Raw genomic sequence first — 25,107 nt, 5'->3', positions numbered from 1 at the left:
TAAAATTTAAAGTCCCTCCGGTGCTCAATCATGCCGAGGATGAAAGGTCCCAATCGGCACGAGTTACTGGTTGTAATTATTCCAAAAAATTATTGACGAGCACATGAGTGATTCCAAAAAAGGATTAGTCCTTTTTTGAAATTGCTCATGAAAATTGTATATTTTATTGTATGTTATATTATTAGTTCAGGATAGGTCTTCTTGTCTCATCGGTTAAATTCATTTAATTAACAGTGCAATTAATTAATGCACTTTTCTTTTTTATTACGTGTTTCGTTCGCGTTTAGTAGTGGTGAAATCGAGTATTAATTTACTCGATTTCGTCCAATAAAGCATGTAATAAATGTCTTACATGCATTGCTTCGTACTTAGTTTATTTAATCGCGATTTTATTTTTCGATATAATCAAAAAATGAGCAAGAAGACAAACCCATTCGCGACGGATAGACTCTGGCTTAAGTGGTGGCTCAAAGCCCAGTTCTTTAATTAGAACAGCCATTTAACGAAAGAGTCGTCCGAGATTTTTTTTTATTTTTTTAAATTCTTAAAATCTTTTGAAAGTCATTAAAATGACTTGTAGAGTCATAGCCCGCTTAGATTATAGAGAACATTTTTTATATTAATCAATTTAGATTAGGATTTTCAGCAACTAATATACTAATCCCCGTTTCTCCCCCCTATACTTTCTGCGTTCTCATTTATGCGTGTGCCCAGGTGTTACACGTATGGGTGAGAAACGGTTAGTATAGGTTTTTAGTTTTAAGTTTTTCCCCCCCATTTGGCGTCTGTCATTGTGCTAGTGATTGCACGGTGTACATTGCACATGTGTGTGCGGTTAGGAATGTGCATTGTACATCGTTTCGCGATACGTAATACCGCGCTTATTATTTTTTAAAGTTATTGAATAAAAATAACTTGTAGAGTCACGCGTACGATACGAAATTTTCTTTTTTAACAATCGTTTTGCATAGTAGAGTTACCGCATTTATTTGTGGAAACTATGATATACTCGTATAAAACTAGTATGCATATATACTAGTTTATACTTGTATTTTTGCATTAGTCATTTATGCAATAATCACTAGCCTTGACAGACGATTACAGCAATTGGTACGTACTCCCATAAATTTAGAAAACGCGTTTGAACTAGGGTGTCGGAGGTGCCCCGGGGCATGCTCTCTAGTTTAGGCTTTTGCACCCTGGTGGTATGTGTGAGAACCGTGGAGTGTGTGGGTGGGTATGCATGTGTATTTTTTTGAGCGAATGTGAAACTTTAATTATAAGTAGGTAGGACCCCGGAATGGCACGTGGCATACTTGCACTTTTCAGTGCGAGTCCCCACCTCCGGGTTTTATACGGAATTGTCACAAAATTATATCTTTTTATTCTATCTTGCTTGACTTGTAAATCTTTTTTGTGACAATTCTGTAATATATTATGTATCATGATTCAAAGGGATTTGCAACCATTTAAGAAATTCATTTCTATTTCGATTGTATCTCGAACGAGATAGAGTCGAAATCAAATCCGCAAAACCTTTGATGAATTGATACTTAGTTTTAAGTATTATAACTAGCACTTCGCACTATCGCGATTTAGTCTTTGAAATGTTTCATATAATTTAATATAAAGAATAATTTAAATAAAAATATTGCAAAGAAATGCATTGCATTTTTAGTATTATTTTTATTTCAATTCGATTATATTACTCGATAGTAAAAGTGCGAAGTGTTATTAGGTCATCGATTAGCATAATTAACTGCTCGGACATTCGATTAAATGTGCTCGTGTAATATGTGCACAGTCGATGAACTTTTAAGTTCGTTGATTGTCCACGAGCTAGGATAGCTAACGGGAAACGCGAATGCATTTTGTAATAATTAATAAATAGAGTCACCCCCTTAACGAACATCGGAATTATTTGCATAAGATGTATGATGAAAGAAAATAAATGGAATTATTTCATATATATTGTAATGTGAAATGTATTTCATTTATATTAGTGTTATAAGCAGTTGAGAGTAATTGGGTGAAAATGTCTTGAAGTCGTTTCTAAATTGTACGACCATAATTTGGCATATTATAACGGTTTGGTATTAGAATAGAATCGATACTTTACATGGTTAATAATATTCCTTTCGGCGATGAGATATCTCTCGACCAAAAGGTAATAATTATTTTCTATGTAAAAAGCTCAGGATGTTTTACTAATCACATTTTTCTTTTTCAGGGTTGTGTTAGGGTCGGTTAGGTTTTTTTTATTATATAGAATCAGGGACGATTCTAATTCTATATCATTAATCGTTGTAATATGCCAAATTATGCGAATACTTTTTGGAACGATTGACGTTTTTGGTCAAAGATTCTTTTCGTGCTCGCACGTAGGGAATGTCCGACAGTAGGCTTGAAGAAAGAAGAGGCTAAAAGCCGAAGAGGCCCCCACTTAATTGTGGCTCAAGAGGGCAACTACAGACTTAATGAGTTATTTTCAAGTTCGACAGCATGGTTGAATCTTGAAAATAGCTCGTTGGTCATTTGATATTTTTATTGTTTTATTTTTTGTTTTGCTCGTCAATAATTTATAATGGTTATTAAGAATGGTAATAATTGAAATAGTATTCTTTTTGTTACAGGTGACCATCGTTGGATTTGCCATGCCACCCACCAAAGACCAAACATAATTTTTCCTTAAAATAAATCGAGTATTAAGAAAATTTGATTTTATAAATGATATTTCATTAAAAGATAGAAAATACTTTAAAATCATGATAGAGTACAATACCATTCCCGAATTCCCGCTCCAATATCATATCATTTTCTAATTTCCTATTACACACAATTTCCCCACTTTTCATTCTTCATTTCATTCGTAGAAACTAATTATCTTATAATGTTTTTTAATGTCTCTTTTTTTGTTTTAGGTATTAAGATTTATTCAATTATTATATTATATTTAATTAATTTTCGTTTATATTTTGTTTCAGGATGTGATTAATTCCAATGCATTTGTAAGTATTGGATTTTGATCTAGAAAAGGAACATGCTTTCGATGCATTCATTGGTTCTTCGCAAATCTAAACTAATCTTTCTGTTTTCTGTTTCAGGTTCGTTTCCAGTATTTTTTTTAATGGGTAGCGGGTAGATTCTTTCTTTCCGAAGAAAGGTCTACTTCAGGGATGCGACCCTGCCCACGCGAGCCTTGATTCTATCTTACTCCCAAGGATAGAATCATGTCCTTACCTAAAATTCCACCCACACCGAACGATCCTATTTTTAATATTTTGTTGGCAGGATGAATTTAGGAGACAATGCAACACTCCGTCCAAGAGAAGGGAGAAACGAATCGGAAGAGGACTGAGTAATGGTAAATGGTAGTATGACATAATTTTTTTTACAGATACCATGGAACAGTACAAAATCACGGAAAGTTCTATCTTAAAAGTCTTATTCTTTATCTAGTTTTCTTTAGCAAGAAAAACCATGGAGACGATGCAAAATTCCGTTCAAGAGGGGGAGGAAGTGGACTAAAAGAGACTAAGTAATGGTAAACGGTAATACAAGATAATTATTTCAGAAAGAACACGATGTATTTTAATCCGTTTATTGTTTTCCTCGTAGCATTGCACATGTATGATAGATATTTTTAATGCATTTACTTTTTTACAGATACAATGGATCAACCTATAATTATATACATTTATTTTTATTGTAGTATATTTTAGTTAGATTGAAAATTATTATCTATGAAATAAACATAAAATGTAATTTTCGTATGTGCATTTATCAAAATTATATTGAAGTGTGTTAGTTTTTAATTAAAATCATCGATGTTACTTAAATTCTTTGCAGATGCATTCCTAGTTTTATGTTGATGTCAGAAAAATTATTGTTAATGCACTTCCATGTTTTTATAGATATCATGAATCAGTCCAAATTTTTATAGATACCATGGATCATTCATTGCATATATGCAAATCTAAAATAATCTTTTCTTTTTCTTTTCCAGGTTCGTTTCCAGGCCCTCTTTTCTTCTTCTTCCCTAACCCTTTGTTCTTTTTTTGCAGGTTCAATAGGAGGAGGACCAGAGGAGAACCAGACTAGAACTTAGTTATAATAAAATATTAATGTGTAATTTAATGTTTAATTTTATTTGTTAATTCTTCTCCCCTTATAGCATCGCACTCGTGTGATAATTATTTTTAATGTATTTTTAATATATTTGTAATGTATTTTATTAGTATGTAGGTACTATGTTATTTCGATTTTATTGATGTTTAACACCCCGTTTATCATTTTATTATATGGTATTAAAACTTTTCTCTCAATTCTCGATAATAATTGCAAGGATTTTCCGAATAAAACTCTTAGGGTGGGGCTTAAGAGTGGGGCTCATTAAAAAACATAGTCGGGGTTTTCATTTTCTTTGGTTTCCATTTAATTCGGATGGGGACATCTTCAGGATGCACATCCCGGGTCTTCAGAAGCGGTTACCTCCTCGTGGTTAGACCTGGGCAATGGTATTTTACTTTCAGTATAATGTTTAACATATTTTATATGCTAAACATTCCATTGCAAGTAAAATCTAGCCAAAGACCGCTTACCATAAACATTATAATTGTAATTAGTTTCTTTTAAATCCCTAATTAAAACCATATTTCTTTACTCTCCTTTCCTTGGTTCCTTTTATTCATTTAATATACAGAAACTAATTACTTTATAATGTTTTTTAATAACTTTTATACATTTACAGATACCAGGGAATAGTCCAAAATTGTTGAAATTTAAGTTGCAATCTATAAAAGAGATTGCATTCGATGCATTCATTGCATCTTTACATTCGTAGAATAACATTTTTTTTTGCAGGTTTCTTTTTTAAATCATAGCTGCAATGGATAGATAGTATACTCTTTCTTTCTAAAGAATCATTAATAAGATATTACTTTATACATCATTGAGAATGTTGCTTACGAATTGATAATATATTGTTTTTAATGTTTTATATCTATTATCATATTTTCAACATTACATAATTTTAATCTTATATTCTTTTAAACGAAAATTTTTACCCTCGAAGTCATCAATGCGCAGAAACGTTAAAACAGATTTCTTTTTGTTGAAACAATTACATAAAAAATAATAGAATACTCTGAGCTGACACACACACTTTTTAAATCATCAGCGTTATATAAAGAAAGTTCGTATGTTTTACGTAAAGATTCCTTAATAATTAAATTATAATTTTTCATAAAAATATATTGTATATACTTATACTTTAACATTTCACTTAAATATGATTGACTTATGAAGACGATTATTTAATTAAAACGGTGAGCAAGTAAGCTACTCGAGTGAGCCACTATAGTGGCCCATCGACCTGGAAAAAATAATCGCAAAAGCCACTTTAGTGGCAGGCCGGCTAAGGCGATATCGGTAATTGCAGTGCTCTACCTTTATCCATCGACCGTCGGTAATTGCCACTGTCGGTAACTGTCACGTCGGTAACTGCCATGTCGGTAACTGCCATCGTCGGTAACTGCTACCGTCGGTAACTGCTACCGTCGGTAATAGATTCCTATTTATAAAACATCGACCGTTTTTAATGAGAGTTTGTACTTTAATAATATTGACCGTCAGGAACCTAAATACAAAATATTATCGACGTAGAATAAAAAAAGTTTTTAGTTTACTATTACCGACGGTGGCAGTTACCGACGGCGGCAGTTACCGACGTTGCAGTTACCGACGGCGGCAGTTACCGACGTTGCAGTTACCGACATGGCAGTTACTGACGTGATAGTTACCGACGGTCGATGGATAAATGAAGAGCACTACTATTACCGATATGCGCCTTAGCCGGCCTGCCACTAAAGTGGCTTTTGTGATTATTTTTTCCAGGTCGTTGAGCCACTATAGTGGCTCACTTGAGTATATTACTTACTCACTGTTTGAATTAAATAATCGTCTTCATAGTCATTCATATTTAAGTGAAAAGTTAAAGCTTAAGTGTGTATATATATATATATGTACAATATTTTTTTAAGAAAAATTATAATTTAATCATTAAGGAATCTTTACTTAAATCATTCGAACTTTCTTTATATACGGCTAATAATTTTAAAACATTTAGATAATAAAGTACTGCTTTTATATACGGTAACTGTTTAATAATATACTTCGCATTAGAAAAAAAAGAAACACACTTCTATTATATTTAATTATTTTATTAACTTTCATGCAAATTCTCGTTGTAACAATTTGTCAATTCGAATGTACGCCGATGGAGTTACACGCGATACATTTCAATACTCGATATTTGAAATTGGAACAAGCATTGCAACGGTGTCATAGTAATTGTTTATTTCATTAAGATATAATGTCTATATTTGAAAATTAACATTCCAACGAGTTAAAATAATGATTGCGTAATTTATTTGAAATTTGTCATTACATTTCTTTGTTTTTACTTTTTTCGCAGTTGCAAACAGCACCTAATATTTTTTTGGTTTACATCTTCTGTTGTTAGGTTAATTTTTGTTGATTAAAAATTGAACAAAATTAAAAAATATTAATTATGTATAAGGAATCATAAAGAACAAATATTTATGTATATATTTTTTATTTATATAATTTTGTACATTTATTTACAGATTTAAAGATGAATAACGAACAAGTATCGTGTCCTATATGTCAAATTGATTTTTCATCGTCTTTAATTGAGTCTCACGTTGTTAAATGTTTATTTTTACTTGATTCAAGTAAAGCCGGTATTTCGAAAGAATCGAGTCCAAGTCCTGGAAGTAATAAATCACTTAAATCAAAAAGTTTTTCTACCAAAAAGTCTGATTATAGGAATACAAAAAGAAAACTTAGTTCAGGACAAACATTTTTAACTGCTAAGGGTGATTGTACGATACAAGATAGTTCGAAGGAAGATGATACAAAACAAGATAGTATTAAGCAAGATTTGGAGACGAAAGAAAATATAGTAACTTGAATATAATAATTATTTAATATATATAAAATTCTAATTTTTTGGAAGTTTAAATGGTTACTATCATTTGATTTAATTTGTAGGTAGAAAATCCAGTTAAGAAAGCTCGAAAGAATGATCATGTACCTCTCGCTGAAAGAATGAGACCATCTAATCTCTCAGATTACGTTGGACAGGATCATATTCTTGGACCTCAATGTACTTTGTTTCAATTACTTCGTAAAGGAGAAGTACCTAATATTATTTTATGGGGACCGCCTGGATGTGGTAAGGTAATGTATATTACATATAAAAATATAATAATATATTTTATATATATTTATATTGTATTATATCAATTATAATAAATTTATCTTCTATAGACTTCATTGGCAAATGTTATAGCACATATATGTAAAAATAATACAAAGAATAGGATGCGATACGTAAAGTTATCAGCTGCCATAGCAGGAGTTAATGATTTAAAAGAAGTGATTAACATAGCTGCTAACGAATTGAAATTTGGTAGACGTACAATAGTATTTATGGATGAAATACATCGTTTTAATAAAACTCAGCAAGACGTTTTTCTTCCTCACGTTGAGTCAGGAACGATTACTCTTATTGGAGCTACCACTGAAAATCCTTCGTACAATTTAAACTCTGCATTGTTGAGTCGTTGTAGAGTGGTTGTATTAGAAAAGTTATCTATATCTAATTTAGTGTCAATATTAAAATGTGCATTATCTTCATTAGGAGGAATAATACAAATTTCATCAGAGTCTAAAAGTAAAGACAATTTTTGTAACAATATTAATTTGGAAGCAAGTGGATCTAATACATCGTCGATTCCAAGATTTATTGTAGATGAAGCAACCATAAAATGGTTAGCAGAAACATGTGATGGTGATGCTAGAATAGCTTTAGGTGGATTAGAACTTGCTGTACAATCTAAAACACCAAGCAAAGAAGAATTTGTAGAAACTGAGCCTGTACTGATTACATTAAATGATGTTAAAGAAAATCTAAAAAAAACACATATGTTGTATGACAGAAAAGGAGACCAACATTACGACATGATTTCAGCTTTGCATAAAGCGGTAAGAGCAAGTGACGAAAATGCTTCCCTTTATTGGTTAACTAGAATGATTGAGGGTGGTGAAGATCCAGTTTATATAGCAAGAAGATTGGTTAGAATGGCAAGTGAAGATGTTGGCTTAGCAGATCCAAAAGCTTTGAGTAAGAAGATATTAGTAATTTAATAAAAAAAAGAACAAATATGTTTGTTATTGAAAAATGTTACATTGCATAATTATTATAGGTATTGCCGTACATACTATGAGTGGTTGTAAAATGATAGGCATGCCAGAATGCGATATTCTTTTAGCACAATGTACAATTTATTTAGCTCGTGCTCCAAAGTCTAGATTGATGGAAGATGCGCTTAGAGCAGCTCAGAAAGTAGTGGCAACTCATAAAGGCCCTCAACCAGGAGTCCCGTTACATTTAAGAAGTTCTCAAACAAAAGTTTCTAAGAGTCTTGGTAATTCCAAAATTTTCTGCTTCATTAATTTGTCAAAATTATTCTTTTTTCATTTATATATATATTTTTTTTTGTAGGGTATGGTAAGGGATATAATATGTTGCATAAAGATATATCTGGATTGAATTATTTACCGGAAGGATTAGAAAATGTTGATTTCTTTGCAAATAATAAGGATTTTGGGTCTTAAGGTCTACAAATATTTTTTTCTTACAAAGTTGGTATTTGTTTTATAATTTCAGATATAATTATTATACATTATAGATATACGTAAAAGTATTAATAGATAAATATATATATATATAGATTTAGGTAGTAAACATTTTTTTTTCTAAATCTTTTTTTAAAGAAATATTTGATATATTCTTATATATATAAGTATATATAAGTATTATATATTGTATATTAATATACGATACTTAGTGTCAAATAGGATTTAAATTTTTTTCCAAATAATTACTTTGTTATTAGAAGGCATATCAAAGGTTTCTACAAGATTAATACTGTTTTCTTTTGCTAAATTTTCTAATTCTCTCAACTCTCTAAGACCCCAATCAGGATTCATAGAATTTAATGATTTATTGAATTGTATATTACTTTCCGGTGTGATAATACCATCAATAGCATAGGGCCCATATGTAAATAAAATACCATTAGATTTTAATAATTTTCCAACATTTTTAAATAGACCGATGGAGCACTGATATGGTGCACAGTGCATCATATTAGAATTGTATATGTAATCTATACTATTTTCCGAAAAAATACCATTACCCCATAATCGATAATCAGTGGTAATGTCTATCTTTAAAGGTTTTTTTATATTAGAAAATCCATTAGCATGTGCGGCAATACTTTCTAATAATCGTGTTTCATATTCTGAAGGATAAAATGTAAGATGTGGAAAATGAGGAGCAAAATGTGCTATGTGTTGTCCTGAACCGGAAGATATTTCCAAAAACTTCTGAGCTGTACCAGGTTGTATATATCGTCGTAAAACTGATAAAATAGGATCCTTATTACGTTCTGCCGCTGGATATATCAGTTTTTTAGCAGCCATACTTGTTGACCTACTTTTTCATAAAATAATATTTATAGCCCTTTGCCATTATTTTAAAAAAATATGATGTTTTTAAAATAGAATAGACAAAAGAAAATATTTTTTTAGAATAGAGGTGTTTTCTCACCTGTGATTAGCAGCACAGTGAATTATGTTCATTGCTGATTATCACATTGATGCAAACATATATCGGAGATATTTAACAATCTGAAAAATTTAATAATTTTATATAGGATAATGAAATATAAAGAAGAAGAAGTATATCTGTGGAGAAGAAAATTTATTTTTATTTGCTAATAAGACTGAAATCTTTTTTTTTTTTTATAAATTATTACAATTAATTCTCCTACAATTTATTAATTTACTATATAACAAATTGTTAGAAGTTTTCGTCCTTTTTAATAATTTCTTTTATCCAAATTTCTTTTAGATTTAGATACGTGTTCTTGATTTTTTTTATTTTTTAACGAATCCGGTATATAAACCGAATGACCTGTTTTCTTTAAATGTTCAAACAATTTGTTTTTGCTAGAAAATTCAGCTCTGCAGGAAACACAAAAATGTGCTAAATCTTGAACGTCGGCTATCCTAACATCTTTTTTATTTTTACTTTTGTTTTCATTTCCTATTTTATTGCGTAATTTTTTGGAATCCTTTCCTTTACTACTCTTTATTTTTTCATTGGAAATTTGTGCTTGTTTTATCACATTATCAGTACTTTCAAAATTCATCTGAGTCATTTTATTCTCCAGACTTTTTAAATCGGTTTCATTAGTTTCATCACTGCAATTTTGTCCTTCTACTTCTTCGCATTTTTCTAATTCTTCATTATTCATAGCAATTTTACTTAAGGCAACTTTACGTTGTTGTTGCTTTTTGCGTTGTTTCTTTGACAACCATACGTGTTCATCCAAACTGTTATCTTCTTCATCACTATCATTTTCTACATTTTGTATATTCCTTCTCTTCTTTTTCTTTTTCTTTTGTTTAGTCTGTACTATCTCTTCTTCATCTTGATCTGACATTAACTCATCTTCAGAAGTTAAATTTTCCTCTTCATTCTCTTTCTTTATTATTATTGATTCATCAAACATTTGAGGACCAGTAGCAAGATTAATTTCTTCTATGTTAGATATTTTTGCCCAAGCATTTGGAGGAGGAGTTTTGGACGTGTCATCTTCGTCACATGTTAATTCACCTTCTGAAACCTCATGTTCATTATCATAGCTAGTAGTATTGCTTATATTAGAATTTAATAAAAAGTCAGGTAATTGTGAATCTGTTGCTAACTTAACTTCATCTCCTGGAGTATTGTAAGAAGTTGTTATAGTGGACATTGACTCTGAACTTGTATCAGTTTCTTCTGTATTTTCTTGAATACTTTTATCTTCCTGTACCATAGATTGTTTCATAGTAGCTATGTTCTCTTTATGCTTCTTTGAATTCTCATGATTGGCAAAAGCTTTATGCGTTTTAAAGATTTTATTGCAGGCAACACAGTAAAGAGTATTATCGTCTATATCATTTTCAGTTTCTGAATCTCTGTCAGAAGATAATTGTTCCCCAAATTCAGCAGCAAGATTAGCTTCAATATTTTTAAGTTCCGCTTCAACATTTGAAAATTTCGACCACTCAGATACGGTATGTTCTTTTAAATGTTTCTGCCTCTCCAACAATTGCATTCTTTTACGCTCTTCTGTCTTTTTTAAATTTTCTTTGGCACGTTCGAGAAGCAATGCAGCGTGAGCTTGGACTCTCTTATCGCGTTTTCTAATAAATGCAACCAAATTTCTAACTTGTTCGTTCCTTTCACGTTTAGCTTTTTCGCGTACTTTTTTATTTTCTTTCTCAGCAAGTCTAACTATTCTTCTATTAGGTGCATGTCGAATATCGTGTGGATCTAACCAAGCGAAAGATCTTTTTGTACTGTAACTTTGCCAATAAGCATAGAAAGGATGAACTACGTCTTCATAAGAACTCTGAGAATTTCCAAAATTAGGTACTTCTTCATTGGAATCATCTTCCATCACAAATTCAGCATCTTCTGCTACTAATTTCTCAAAAACTGTTCTGTAGACGGTGTAAAAACCTTTTTCATCGTCATTATAACCTTGGAAGCAAGTAGTTGTAAAATATTGAAATAGATCAATCGAATCATCTTTATAATCTTCTCCGATACCACCTTTCAAAATAGCATCTCTGTGGTTATCGTACCATGCTCGTTCATGAGGGTCGCTTAATACCTCCCATGCTTGTTGAACCAATTGAAATTGTTCTTTAGCTTCTTCTGGAGCATCTAAATTTTTATCTGGATGCCATTTGAGTGCTAATTTTCTATATGCTTTTTTTAATTCATCATCTGTGACATTTTTTGGGACACCTAGTACTTCGTAATGACACTTCATTTTAATATTTTGTCTTGAATTTAATAATAGTAATAATATTCGTAGGTAATATTAATACTTTTTGTTAATAATAAAATATATATATATATATATATGTGTATGATATTTATTATATATTATTCTAACAATGATATTTTTCGGAATTAAATTTTTTTCTTTTATATTTTACATTGATCATTATGCACATATTTGATGGATTAGAATCTTACCGAATATTAGCGAACAGCAATCGATCGATCGTCTTCGATAATATAACAGACAATAAAATAAACTTTTTAATTGTAAATACAATAATTGTTAATTGTTACAATAATTTCTTTTACATTTTTATGTAACGTATTTTAGAATCTTGCATGCTCTTGCGTTAATATTTACAGCTTACATTTGTTACTATGTTCAGATTATAGGGTTAAAATTTTATGAGCTTGAATATAGTTACAAGTGTGACTAGTTCTGGAAGAGTTTAAAAAAATTTTTACTTCTTAATTTAAAGTGTCATATTATTTTAATTTCGAAGGAAAAGATTATGAAACAATTGAAAAGGTTGACTGTGATTTAAAATCATTGAAACATTATTCGATATTACTAGAATCAATTGAATTATTTCTCGTTAATTATCAATGTCTCAATATTTCTAGGGATCTTTTGACATAGAACAGCTGATCGTAGGATCCACTCAAGTGATATAGTCTTCACGTCAAGATGGCCGCGATCGTAAAAGTGCAGTAAGGAAGGAGGGATTTTCGGCATATTTGGCCAATTTTGACGTTTTAAGTAGCTGTCAGTGTTAATCGGTTTATCTGGTAAATATTATCAACATTTTTATACGTTTAATTTAGAATGAAATAAATGTAAATGGTTTTAAATGGTATCGAAAATAAATGTCAAGATCATTGGGGGAATTGTCAGTGACATCTTGCGAATTTAATATAGCAGACGCCTTCAATTCAATTGCTTTTGATAATTCTTTATGATTATAAATGATTATTGTTTCAATATGATACCAATGACATGAACATTATTTTCTACAGTATTTATTTGACATAACCTAATTTCTTTAAATTTAAGATTTTATTAATGTCAATGTGAGTATGTCAAGATTAATATGAAAATATGTCATTGGTTTATCGTTTATTTATCAGAGAGTTATCTTTTTTATATCTAACGGTAGTTTGTTTGTTAATCATGTTTATTACTAGATTACTGGTTTTTCTTTTTTAACAGAAACTTTAATTAGAACATTAGAAGCTTTTTTAAATTCTTAATAATAAATACAAATTGATATGACATTCAAAAATTTGTGTACCAGTAATCTTTATTTCAATAAAATGTGTCCTTGAAGTTTAATTGATTATTATTATTATTATTATTTATATAAATTAAATTTTCAGATAGAACATCAATATGACAGCGGGTACAAGTTTAGTAGTCCCCATAGTATTATGGGGTCGAATAGCACCAACTCATTGTATTTCTTGCGTTTATTTATCACGAGATCAAAAAACTTTAGTTACGGGATGCTATGATGGTCAGATATGTTTGTGGCAAGTTGATCCTGAAACGCTTAAGGTAATTATATTATTTTGTTGTCATCGTCTTTCTTTCATTTAATTTATCCTAAACATTTATTTCAATTTAATTTATTTTTTAGATGACACCAAGATGTTTACTCGTTGGTCATACTGCTCCAATAATGTGCCTAAGTCGTGCCAGCGTTATTAAGGAGCAAAATTATATCGTCAGTAGCAGTGAAAGCGGAGAGATGTGTACTTGGGACTTGGTCGATGGAAAATGTCGGGAAACTGTTAAACTTAACAACGTTCATACGCAAATGTTGCCTTATGTTTCGGCTGGAGGAGAAGATGTTAGATTGTTTTGTTCAGGGTATATAAAATTGATTCCTTTTTTATTTGTTTCTCTATTTCTTTAACTTTTCTTATGAGCCAGACATAGGAGTGGTAAATTATAATGCAAGAGATTAAGAATGTACAAAAAATTAACATTTTGTATTGTTTTTATATGTAGGAATTATCCAGAAGTTTTAGTAATGGACCCGTTTAGTTTGGAAGTTATATTCACGCTGAGTTCTCAAGTGAATCCTGATTGGATTAGTGCTTTGCACGTTCTACGGCCGGCCAAACGGAAAGGTCGGTTCTACGTGCATACAAGTTAGTTACACTTCATCACACCTACGCTTATACCATACAATGCTATCTTATCTTCTACCAATCTTTTATCAATTTGTATTATGCGCATATTTGTTTATTTCTTTCTTTACTAAAAGAAATAGAATAATGAAGAATGAAGTTGGTATTGCATATACCAGTTTCATTTGTCTACAATATTACATTAATATTTATTATTATAATTAGTCATTTTAAAATTGACTATTTATTTAATCGCGCATAATACTTTTTGGGTAACTTAAATATTATTTTATAATATTTCTCCGTTGAGTAAGAATCTTTTTGAATTCATTTGTCTTTTATATTTTTATTCTATTATATATATTTTTTCTTTTGTAATGCGGAAAACATCAGTATAACAGATCTAAGAAAAGCTTTGTGCTTTGGGTATAATACATATAAATAGATATGATTTTGATAAAATTTCTTTTAATTTAGAAATTTGTTAAGACCGTCGAATATAAGGGTATTTCGCGACTTATTTGATTTATATATTATTTAATCTAGTACTGCTGAATTTATTACATAATACAGTTAGAATTTTAATCTAAATTACATTGTTGCAGCATGTAAATGCGAGTGGATACAAGCCAGTGTTAAAACACTGATGTTCAACGCTATAAATCACTTCTATCATCAATTACTTTTCTTAATATTATATTTTTCACGAATTTTCTCTCTTTCTCTCTCTCTTTCTTTATCTATCTATTTTTCTTTTTGCGTTACACTTTTATGCCATTGGTAGAAAATGAGTCAATATCATTAATCCTCGCACTATTACATTAACACACACTATTCATGCTTCTTTTCATCAAACGTGACATCTTACATCCTAGTCTATCGGTAGATATACATTACATATATACTGACATGCATTGACTTAATTCTTCATACTAATTTGATATACTGTACCTATTTCGTAAGTATATACTAATAATATATATATACATATTTTTTACGCGTAAAACTTATCTGTAAATATATTTATTAAACTTAAGGGATTGTTGTCTTTGTTAGGATTTAACCGTTTGAGTCCCAAGTAATGTAATTGTGCTATTTAGACTTCTTGTTGTAAAGTACCATGTTAGTGAAATGCAAAATGCAATTTATTCATGATTTGGCATTTTTCTACATGATTTTTCTAAAGACCACCAGGACTTAAATGGTTATGTAAGCATGTTTAATATCTCATTTTATTTTCTCTTTTTTGAAATTCTTTCTTATGATAATATACTAACATCCTAAATTAAATAGGGAGCTTTTTTTTCACTGGAGTATTCTTACACATATGAAGTAAATAGGTGGATTATTAAAAATAATATCTTTTACAGATATGTTTATTTGATTCCATTTAATTTTATTAGCTTTTATTATTTAGATTTAATTTTGTATATATATATATATACATATATATATAAAAAAGCATGAAAGGGAATATAAATAAAATTTTTTTTTTATCAGTAGAATATATTAATTTCTTATTTTATTTTATGCATGAAAAAGCATGAGAACAAGTTTGTCGATTATGTACAGTCAATAATGTTTATTTTCAAATTTTGATTAAGAAATGATCTGATATAAAATTAAGATCAATTAAATAACTTGTTAAAATTTGTATTGTTTTAAATGCTACTATAATAACTTAGAAGATTTAGTTAACGCGCAACACAGGCGCTTTAATTCATTTAAAGACGACGTTGTGTTGGCTCTGACAACGACGGGTACAGTCAAGGTGTGGACGCTTTTGGGGCACGAAAATCGTAACAGCGAACCTCTTTATGAACACGAGAGCAAACAAATACGATGTTTGAATGCTCTTGCTATGATCTGCTGTCCTTACAATCAACGTACAGTTCTTATTGTATGCTCTAAATATTGGCAGGTTCGTTGTCATTTTAATCCCAATTATAAATGTAAATGTATAAATTGTTTTACATAAGTTATTATATTTTTTCAGATATTCGATGCTGGTGATTTTTCGGTCCTATGTTCCATAACAGCGCCTCGGGGTGAACGTTGGATGGCTGGTGATTTTCTGGCAGCAGATCGTGTTATTCTCTGGAGCGACGAGGGTCATGGTTACCTTTACAAATTACCAGCTAAGTATGTTCCTGCAAAGAATAATTTTAATTGTTTGTTTTAATCGCTTAGATTGAGATCTTGATGAAACCTTATAAAAATGATTGATGTTTTATCCATCTTTATTATAATCATGAATATATATTGATAATACAAATGTTTCTAATTTCTAATTTATTCCAGCAACGAAATTTCTTAATCTACTCTTTTGCACCTTTTTGATAAATGATTTAAAAACTAGTTAAACATTTGATAGAATACAAATAACGTATACTTAATTACACGATCTAACTAATATCCTATTATTATACATCTAAGTAATTAGAATGCCTGTTATTTTGTATCCAGTATGTTAATCCTTAAGCTTATCTTTTAAATTTATTTAAAAATATCTTCTTCCTTTAATTTTAAAGTTGGGACTGGGATATTGCTCTCGTAGAAAGAAGCACTTGCTGGCAATGCACAAATTTAATATTTTATTTTCCCAATTTGTTTCTTCCATTTGTCATACATATAACAGCGTATTAGAGAAATAATAATTTAATGTCTAAGAATAATCTCTTTAAAGTCGAATAGAATAATTATATGTCTAATAATATAATTCCATTATTAACGTAGACGTTATTAAAAAAAATCAATATTGTTTATTTCATAAAGCCCATCCGATATATTTAAACATAATCATTTAATCTTTTTACCAAATTAATGATTCTTTTCATTTCTATTTCCCCCATTCTTGACCGTCATTAGATTTCTTTGATTATATATGAATACTTGAATATTTAATTTCCATTCCTTCACAAACATTCACATGCCAATTAACACAATGATCTGTTTTACGGTGATGTGTCTTTTCTACATAACATACATCTACTGCACTCCATGGGTGGTCTGGTCTTCTAGCAAGCTGAAGGGCAAGGCTCTCAGCAGGTAACCTCCTGTATAATCACTTTACAACGTCTCTTTTTCTTATTATAGACCTATCTTGATTATCTATCTTAATCTTATTGGTTTTTGATAATTTCTTTTCATATGGTTATTATTATAGTTATTATCCTTCCATCTATTCCCTCTATTTTGATTAATTCTTATATATTTTTTGTCTATCTTCTCTTCTTCTTCTTTTTCTTCCTTTTTCAAACTTTCTGCTGCTCATAGACTCAAACTATTGTTTTTCTTTTCTCTATCACGTTATATGCATCTTTCATTTCATCATTATTCATTGATGAAATATGATTAATTGGAAGTAATATAAATAGATATATTGTTTTATAATTTTGGAAATACTATTTTATTTTACTTGTATTATATATAGGTTTATCGTTATTATTAATTATATTTTTATTGATTTATTGTATGGAGTAATTACACCCACTATTTTTAAAGTATTTCATTCACTGTATATTACTATGTTACATTTGCTTGAAACTGCTTCGCATGCACCACAAATGCACACTTCTTTTTTAATGAGAAATATAAAAATATAATTAATTAATATACATGTGAAAATTAATGTTATAGACAGTATATCTAATGCTTAAATATTATAAAACATTACTTATGGATTGCTTATTAATACTTGTTAAAAAATTAAAAATATACTTTTGTATTAATTTTGAAAAATATATTTAAATATGATATAAATAGTGTCATAAGTAATGTGTAAATCGAATATATTTGTAATTTTTATTTTGTATTTTACAATCTCAGTAGCGTAGCAGATAACAAAAATTTTCATACTGCTGGAACAGAGCATGATCAACCTTATCTCTATTGTATTCTAACTCAACCAGGAGATAGGGTAAGGAATTATTAAATAGATCATTACTTTCCTCATTTCATTATCTTTTATTCATATAATTGTTTTATTTTTATATTAGCCACTGTCTTGCCCACCCGCAATGAGATTGGTTACAGTTCAAAGGCAAAGTAAAACATTGAAGTATTTACTTCGTGGGGATAGCGAAGGAGTCGTCGTACTTTGGAAAGTACCTGAATTAACAGCTCAACAATTGGTACAGATATGTCAGAACGATGGTTCCTCTACACCTACATTATCACCGACAGTTAAAACTAGCTTAACAGCTGCTTGGGAAGCAATGAAACCACCTCCCGTTGGTATCCTTGATCAATTGGATTCTGGAGATAAGAATGGTATTAAGTTGACTGCTAGTATATACCTACCACAACAAAGTCGTTTAGTTGTTGGCCGCGAAGATGGTAGTATTATTATCGTACCAGCCACACAAACAGTTATGTTACAATTACTTCATGGCAATCATCAGCAATATGATGGTACAATAATCTATATTTACTTTATACATATTTTTATTTATAAATATTAACATTTAAAAAAAATATTTTACAGATTGGCCACCACATCAGGTATTATTAGGTCATTCAGGAAGAGTTAATTGTCTCTTGTATCCACATGGAGCGGCACCACGTTACGATCGTACACATCTTGTTTCTGGTTCTGTAGATTTTGCTGTTTGTCTTTGGGATTTATATGCTGGTACATTGATTCATAGATTTTGTGTACATGCTGGTGAAATAACACAATTGATGGTTCCTCCTGATAATTGCAGCGTATGTGTTTTAAGTTCTAATACTTTTTATAATTAAATAGTATATTTTTTTCCCAATGCTATTCATAATAAAAGTTAATTATTACAGCCTAGAATACAAAAGTGTATATGCAGCGTGGCATCCGATCACAGTGTGACTTTATTATCATTAGCAGAAAGAAAATGCGTTGTTCTAGCTTCTCGACATCTTTTCCCTGTAGTTACTATAAAATGGAGACCATTGGATGATTTTATGATTGTTGGGTGTTCGGATGGTGCTGTGTATGTCTGGCAAATGGAAACTGGTCATTTGGACAGAGTATTACATGGTAAATATCATTTTTATTATTATAATTTTAAAGAAATCATATTTACATATTGTATCTACTATGCATATGAAACGTTGAGAACACTTAGGGAATTATTTTTCAAATAATTTATTAATTATTTTCACATTGCAGGTATAATTGCTGAAGAAGTATTGTTCGCGTGTGACGAGAATACAATGACAGCGGCTGGTGGAACTGCTGCTGGTGGTGAACTAGGATTAGCTAATCCAGCAGTACATTTCTTTAGGTAAATGAAATCTTGCAGCACGGATGGTGAGAACCTCATGTGAATTAAGAAATAGAAACATTTTAAAATTAATTTAATGTGCTATGATTACTGTTATGTTACTTCTGTAGAGGTTTAAGACATCGGAATCTATCAGCAATTAGACACGCGACGCAAAGAGGTTTGCATCAATTACAGCAACTTCATGGTGGGCATGGTACAGATCATGGGAATCAAATAAAAGCTAAGGGATCGCCATTGATGATTCAAGGTTTTAGAAGCAATCCTAAGGATCCTGAAAGTCACATATTATTTTTTGATATTGAAGCACTTATAGGTACGTTAAAATTACTTAATATGTGTACAGCATAAATAATTAAATTAATAATTTACTTTTGATATCATATATTTAGTGCAATTGTTGAGCGACGAGTATGGCACTATGTCACCAGGATCGTTAGAAGCTCAAGGATTAATTTCAGCATCGGAATATCAAAAGGTTGCAGCCCTGACGCAATCGGCTAGTCCAGATGCTCATAAAAAAATAGCAGGTATTTATTTGTTACATAACTTTATGATCGTAACATGAGATTTTTCTATTACTCTTGATCCTTAAATTAAACGGAGGTACTTCACCTCGTATATCTTTATAGATTTTTTCGGTCGTGTCAAGGATAAGGCAGGTGACGTTGAACGAATTTTAAAGGAGAAGGACCGTCACGGTATCGTCCTTAATATTGTTTTTGTCTTTTCAAATTGTGCTTTCTGTTTATCCCATTATATATGAAATATCCTTTTTTTGCCACACATTCAAACTATTGTTCTCACATTAGAAGTGTGCAAGAGGAACAATGTCGTAGATAATGATCTACCTGGAACGGCTATTCAATATGCCATTCATGATACTTCCTTTTTGTATCTTTTTTTAATATTTTTCTTTTTCTAATAGACAATGTATTAGAAATTGTGTTACATGCATATAATGATCGTTCAAGAGTGGCGTTGCATGTCGTATGAATGAGTTCATGAATATTCTAGAGTTCATTTTCCTATTTTACCCATTAATACCAGTTTACACCAGTTTCAATAGAGAGTTCTTCGAACTTATTCAAATATATTTCTTTTAGCTTTCATAAACTATTATTTTAAAAGGCGTGTGCGTGTGTTTGTGTGATTAGATTATGACACCTGAGATATAATAGATAGAATTAATTCATCATCGTAGTTAAAATAGATAATCCAAGTAGTAGGTGGTTCGTTTAGATCATCATTTCCAAAAGTAATAAGTCTAAAGGGGTTTATTTCTATAGGTATATTGGCTAAGATGAAGGAAGGGGCGGAGAATGTGCACACTAAATTACAAGCTAAGGCAGAAAGTGTAGGCCTCAAGCCATCCACTCTTGATGGCAAAGGTTAGCCAAAATAATAAAAAAAGGTGGCTTATTATGTCACTCATGTTATTGTGCATGGGTAATTTCCGCCTTTAGAGTTGACAATTTGCTTTATTATGATTTTCTTTTTTATGTATGTAGTGACAACGCATTACTTGTTTCTATTTTAAAAAACAATATAATAGGATTCGATAATGTATTCGCTAATTATTTTAGCTAGCTCGCACGTGTGGTATATGATTTGTATTTTATGCACGCAATTATTAATAGTTATTACCAGAGTTCTTCGTGGTAAGTTAATAAATAATACGAAAAAAATAAAATAAAATGACAATATAGAATGCAGATTAGTTTACACGTTTAAAATAGTTGATGTGTTACCGAGCTTATTTTTATTTGCTTATTACAAATAAAAGAAGAACAAGAATAAAATTCATTAATATTACTCAATCACACACATATTCATTTGTGTATGCCTATAGTTCGAACTAATTACTTATCAAAAGTGATAAGCAACACATATTTCGTTGTGCACACTACGAGTGCATTTTCGCTCTCTCTCTTCTCTCTCTCTTTCTCTCTCTCTCTCTCTCTATCTCACATAGCTTTTCAATTTTATTTATTTCTTACATTCATGTGTGTTATGCAATTATATTATACAACATTAGTAAGAAATTATTTATTTATTTTGTGCTTTACAGCATTGAAAATATATTAGGATATATTTCTTCATGTATTTTTTTTTTTAATCGATTCGTTAAAGTAATATATTTTATAGCAAAAAATAGTTAGAGATATGCCTTAAAACTTGACACGGTATGGGCGGCCACTCGCACGCATTCATCGCGTCAACGCACATTTTTGTATATTTTTTATAATTACATTATAATTTTCAATTAACACCTCCTCTTATGTTCCACAGGTGACAATTGGAACAGCAATGATGTCGCAAAAAACAATCTTAAAAGGAATGGTGCATTTAGTGAGCCAAATGCAACAATGGAAGTAGCACAGTTACTTCTAAGTCTTTTACACGCATGGGGAATGGATCCAGACTTGGATAGAGTTTGCGAAGGAAAATTAGGTTTACTGAGACCTATGGTACCAGTTTCATTTGGTGTTCTATCTAAAGGAGGTACGAACGATGATATTCCGTAAATTCTATAAACAGGAATACATGTTTTTAAATGAATGTTTCTTACAGGCTATATGTCGTTGTTACTTCCAACTTGGCAAACTCATTTGGAACCTGCTGGTGAGCCTGCAACACAATTGGAACAAAGATTACCTGTTGAATTAGTAAGGCAAGAGAGACTTACTAGGGCCTTTACCGCAAGAGCCCATTGGGAATTATCAACAACCATAACTAGTAACCATTTGTTGGCTGTGGTAGCATTAGCCAATACTTTAATGTCCATGAATAATGCAACCTTCGTACCTGAACAGGAACGTAATCGAAAAATGCATAGGTACTATTCAAATATCTATAATCTTAAAGAAAAATGATAGAAAATTATTCATATTTTTGTATTTTTCGAAGACCTGGTAATAGAGCAACAGTCAATTGGAATAAAGCTGAAGAGGAAAATGAAGAAATTTATACAATCCAACAGGCACAAATTAAACAGGGTTGGTCTCTTCTAGCTACGTTACATTGCGTACTTTTACCGGATAAGGTAACTGCACAAGGTGGAGCAAAAACATTTAAACGGCCGCAAGTAGAAATGATGGCACGCAGATGGCAACATCAATGTTTAGAGGTTCGTGTATTAAATTTAATTTTCTTATTTTTTTTAAATAATTTATTTTAATCATATTTTTAGATACGTGAAGCTGCGCAAGCTTTATTACTGGCTGAATTAGGTAGAATGGGTCCAAAAGGTAGAAAAGCTCTAGTCGACAGTTGGTCACAGTATTTGCCAATGTATAGTACCCAGGAACCAATTGCACCTCAAATTCAAAACCAAACTCCACCGATGTCAGGTAGTCCAGTTCCGATGAACGAAACTCAGGGAGACGACGAGGACGAAGAAGAAGAATTAGCTGAAGGTGACTATATAATTATAATATATTTTATTTATTTTTTTTTTTTTTAATACACAATATTATGATGGTCTATATTTTAATAACTTTAGAAGTAAACGTAGCTAGGAAACCATCAAGCGTAGCAGAATTGAAACGTAAACAGACGACTGCGGTTGTATTATTGGGCGTAATTGGTGCTGAATTTGGTCAAGATGTTACTATGACTAACCAAAGAAGAGATAGCGAACAAAGGCGGAAAAGTTCAATCGTGGAAGGTTTTGGAATTGGAAATAATAATCTTGCTAGACACACCAGTATGGCTTTGACTCATCTGTTACTTGCACCACACTCTCCTAAATTACCTTTGCATACCTCTCTACGAAGAGCTGCTATTGATCTCATTGGTAGAGGTTTTACTGTGTGGGAACCATATTTGGATGTGTCTAAGGTCTGAGAAAATTAACAAAAATAAAAGTCTACTTTTTATTTAATTATCATTAAATTAAAATTTGATTACAGGTACTTTTAGGGCTCCTTGAAATGTGTTGCGATGCAGATAAATTGGTACCAAGTATGACGTATGGTCTTCCCTTAACTCCTCAAGCTGATACATGTCGTACAGCACGTCATGCTTTAACTCTGATAGCTACTGCTAGACCAGCAGCATTCATAACAACGATGGCACGAGAAGTAGCAAGATTTAACACTGTGCAACAAAATGCACAAACTTTGAATGTCAATCTAGGAGCAAGTGTATTGACTAGGGCAAAGCCTGAGATACTCAGAATAGTAGAACAATTAATCGACAAGATGCAAAGCGAAATGAGTGATCTTTTGGTCGAAGTACGATCTATTTTTATTTTATTTTTAATGTCTAATATTAATTACAGTAATTTTTTATAGGATATTATTATTATTCATATATTTTCAGGTCATGGATATAATATTACATTGCTTAGATCCTGGTCATTTGAAAGCAAAATCATTGTCCGAAGTATTCCCAGCCGTTTGCAGATTCAATCAAGTTAGTATACATTCTTGATTTTAATATGAAAAGGTGTTATTAGTTTTTAAAATTCAACGTGGTACTTTTTAGGTCAGTCATTGTACGGCAACACGCAGGATAGCTGTAGGCGGTAAGGGTGGGCAATTAGCGCTTTACGAACTTCGAGGTAACGTCAAATGTCAAACGGTACCCGCACACCAAGGCCCTGTAACTGCATTAGCATTTTCACCGGAGGGCAAATTTCTGGTTAGCTATTCTTGTTCTGAGAATAAACTTTGCTTTTGGCAAGTAAGTAAACATAAAAATCTATAAATGAACATAGAAAAAATATATTCTATTGGGTTGTAACATATAAAAAAAATATATATATATATATATTTAAAAAAATACAGGAACATAGAAAAAAATATATGAAATATAGAAAAGAACGTAGTTTTGATATATTTTTAAATCGATGTATGTTACAGCCCAATTATTTGAACAATTATATCACACTTGATAAAATAATAAGCATAACAATAAGTAGAGATATTAAGAAAGAAAATTTATTTTTTAGCAAACAAGTAGTGGTATGTTTGGCTTGGGTAATTCACAAATTCGTTGCGTTAAATCGTACAGTACCGCACCGATAAACGATGTATCGCGATTGAATCCTATGCGTTTAGCTCGACTTGTATGGATTAATAATCGCACAGTTACATTGATGTTAGCTGATGGTTCGGAGACACGTTTTAACGTTTAAAATTTTCATTTAGTAGGATTATTATTCTTTTATTTAATCGTTCATCATCATCATCATCATCATCATCATCGTTGTCACCATCATTTGACAAGCATAAAATGGTATCAAGAAGTTAGTTGATTAACGATCTGTATTAAACAGAGAGAAAGAAAGAAAGAAAGGAAGGAAGGAAGGAAGAAAGGAATGAAGGAAAATGCAGAAAAGAGTGCCATTGCGGTCGTAAATGCGCTTGGTACTTAATAGAGCTATTAAATATTATTCAGAATTAAACACGAACGAGATAGAAATGCGAATTTGAATATTTCACAGCAGCAGGATGATGAGAGTTATCGTGAAAGATTTCTTGATAATCTGTAAACGACATTGACGATTTTGTTTTTTTTTTTCTTGTTGTTTTAAAAAACTCAATCGAGTTGTCTTAATTATTTTATTTTATTTTTATTTTTTTGAGATCCCACACGATAACGTTCTATTCGATAAATCGTATACGTGTATGTACAAACGCCTAGAATTTTGTTGTTGTTATTGTTGGGCTTTCCTGAAGGAAATGAAAGAAAACGAAAACCCACCTTTGGAGA

General features: G+C 30.8%; 4 protein-coding genes across 17 annotated transcripts; 2 read left to right on the top strand and 2 right to left on the bottom strand.

Annotated features, from left to right (window-relative positions):
- Window positions 1-5,879: 5,879 nt before the first annotated feature.
- Window positions 5,880-8,713, top strand: LOC122515793 (ATPase WRNIP1-like). Of its 4 annotated transcripts, none has more exons than XM_043633248.1 (6): window positions 5,880-6,003; window positions 6,648-6,985; window positions 7,075-7,263; window positions 7,354-8,209; window positions 8,292-8,513; window positions 8,591-8,713. In XM_043633248.1, the coding sequence occupies exons 2-6, from the start codon at window positions 6,656-6,658 to the stop codon at window positions 8,701-8,703; spliced, it is 1,710 nt and encodes a 569-aa protein (XP_043489183.1). In that variant the 5' UTR covers window positions 5,880-6,003; window positions 6,648-6,655; the 3' UTR covers window positions 8,704-8,713. The 4 variants fall into 4 exon arrangements, with proteins under 4 accessions (XP_043489183.1, XP_043489182.1, XP_043489181.1 ...); XM_043633247.1 differs by lacking the exon at window positions 5,880-6,003 and adding an exon at window positions 6,032-6,153; XM_043633246.1 differs by lacking the exon at window positions 5,880-6,003 and adding an exon at window positions 6,174-6,347.
- A 199-nt stretch (window positions 8,714-8,912) lies between these two features.
- On the bottom strand, window positions 8,913-12,382 carry LOC122515795 (methyltransferase-like 26). 2 transcript variants are annotated; one of them, XM_043633250.1, is made up of 3 exons: window positions 12,188-12,382; window positions 9,701-9,780; window positions 8,913-9,586 (listed from the first exon to the last, which is right to left on the bottom strand). In XM_043633250.1, the coding sequence occupies exons 2-3, from the start codon at window positions 9,730-9,732 to the stop codon at window positions 8,950-8,952; spliced, it is 669 nt and encodes a 222-aa protein (XP_043489185.1). In that variant the 5' UTR covers window positions 9,733-9,780; window positions 12,188-12,382; the 3' UTR covers window positions 8,913-8,949. The 2 variants fall into 2 exon arrangements, with proteins under 2 accessions (XP_043489185.1, XP_043489186.1); XM_043633251.1 differs by having other exon boundaries at window positions 8,913-9,583.
- Window positions 9,868-12,048, bottom strand: LOC122515792 (dnaJ homolog subfamily C member 21). Its single transcript, XM_043633245.1, has one exon. The coding sequence runs from the start codon at window positions 11,976-11,978 to the stop codon at window positions 9,972-9,974; it is 2,007 nt and encodes a 668-aa protein (XP_043489180.1). The 5' UTR covers window positions 11,979-12,048; the 3' UTR covers window positions 9,868-9,971.
- A 56-nt stretch (window positions 12,383-12,438) lies between the features above and the next one.
- Window positions 12,439-24,681, top strand: LOC122515791 (WD repeat-containing protein 7). 10 transcript variants are annotated; one of them, XM_043633242.1, is made up of 26 exons: window positions 12,439-12,521; window positions 12,617-12,781; window positions 13,370-13,547; window positions 13,630-13,862; window positions 14,004-14,125; window positions 15,856-16,046; window positions 16,122-16,267; window positions 17,147-17,173; window positions 17,954-18,044; window positions 18,124-18,538; window positions 18,612-18,832; window positions 18,920-19,139; window positions 19,272-19,386; window positions 19,497-19,702; window positions 19,779-19,916; window positions 20,019-20,087; window positions 20,676-20,777; window positions 21,679-21,891; window positions 21,961-22,225; window positions 22,297-22,516; window positions 22,580-22,805; window positions 22,904-23,229; window positions 23,301-23,624; window positions 23,713-23,805; window positions 23,878-24,075; window positions 24,344-24,681. In XM_043633242.1, exons 3-26 carry the CDS (start codon window positions 13,383-13,385, stop codon window positions 24,527-24,529), a joined length of 4,512 nt encoding a protein of 1,503 aa, XP_043489177.1. In that variant the 5' UTR covers window positions 12,439-12,521; window positions 12,617-12,781; window positions 13,370-13,382; the 3' UTR covers window positions 24,530-24,681. The 10 variants fall into 10 exon arrangements, with proteins under 10 accessions (XP_043489177.1, XP_043489172.1, XP_043489171.1 ...); XM_043633237.1 differs by having other exon boundaries at window positions 14,004-14,146; XM_043633236.1 differs by having other exon boundaries at window positions 14,004-14,146; window positions 22,895-23,229.
- The last annotated feature ends 426 nt before the right edge of the window (window positions 24,682-25,107 follow it).

The sequence above is a fragment of the Polistes fuscatus genome, unplaced genomic scaffold, assembly GCF_010416935.1.
Source record: "Polistes fuscatus isolate 324 unplaced genomic scaffold, CU_Pfus_HIC Scaffold19, whole genome shotgun sequence".
Taxonomy (NCBI): Eukaryota; Metazoa; Arthropoda; class Insecta; order Hymenoptera; family Vespidae; genus Polistes; species Polistes fuscatus.
The sequence above is the reverse complement of the archived record's forward strand: the minus strand, read 5'-3'. Positions and strand labels throughout refer to the sequence as shown.

What these genes read in the sequence shown, in the direction of transcription:
- LOC122515793 (XM_043633246.1), top strand. Translation starts at nt 6,233, where the DNA reads ATGCAAATTCTCGTTGTAACAATTTGTCAATTCGAATGTACGCCGATG. An exon ending in GACCGCCTGGATGTGGTAAG is followed by an intron (nt 7,264 to 7,353) that starts GTAATGTATATT and finishes TATCTTCTATAG; the next exon opens with ACTTCATTGGCAAATGTTAT. An exon ending in AGCAGATCCAAAAGCTTTGA is followed by an intron (nt 8,210 to 8,291) that starts GTAAGAAGATAT and finishes TAATTATTATAG; the next exon opens with GTATTGCCGTACATACTATG.
- LOC122515795 (XM_043633250.1), bottom strand. Translation starts at nt 9,732, where the DNA reads ATGAACATAATTCACTGTGCTGCTAATCACAG. An exon ending in CACTGTGCTGCTAATCACAG is followed by an intron (nt 9,587 to 9,700) that starts GTGAGAAAACAC and finishes TTTATGAAAAAG; the next exon opens with TAGGTCAACAAGTATGGCTG.
- LOC122515792 (XM_043633245.1), bottom strand. Translation starts at nt 11,978, where the DNA reads ATGAAGTGTCATTACGAAGTACTAGGTGTCCCAAAAAATGTCACAGAT.
- LOC122515791 (XM_043633234.1), top strand. Translation starts at nt 13,383, where the DNA reads ATGACAGCGGGTACAAGTTTAGTAGTCCCCATAGTATTATGGGGTCGA. An exon ending in TCGGTTCTACGTGCATACAA is followed by an intron (nt 14,147 to 15,855) that starts GTTAGTTACACT and finishes ATTCATTTAAAG; the next exon opens with ACGACGTTGTGTTGGCTCTG. An exon ending in TAACTCAACCAGGAGATAGG is followed by an intron (nt 18,045 to 18,123) that starts GTAAGGAATTAT and finishes TTTTTATATTAG; the next exon opens with CCACTGTCTTGCCCACCCGC.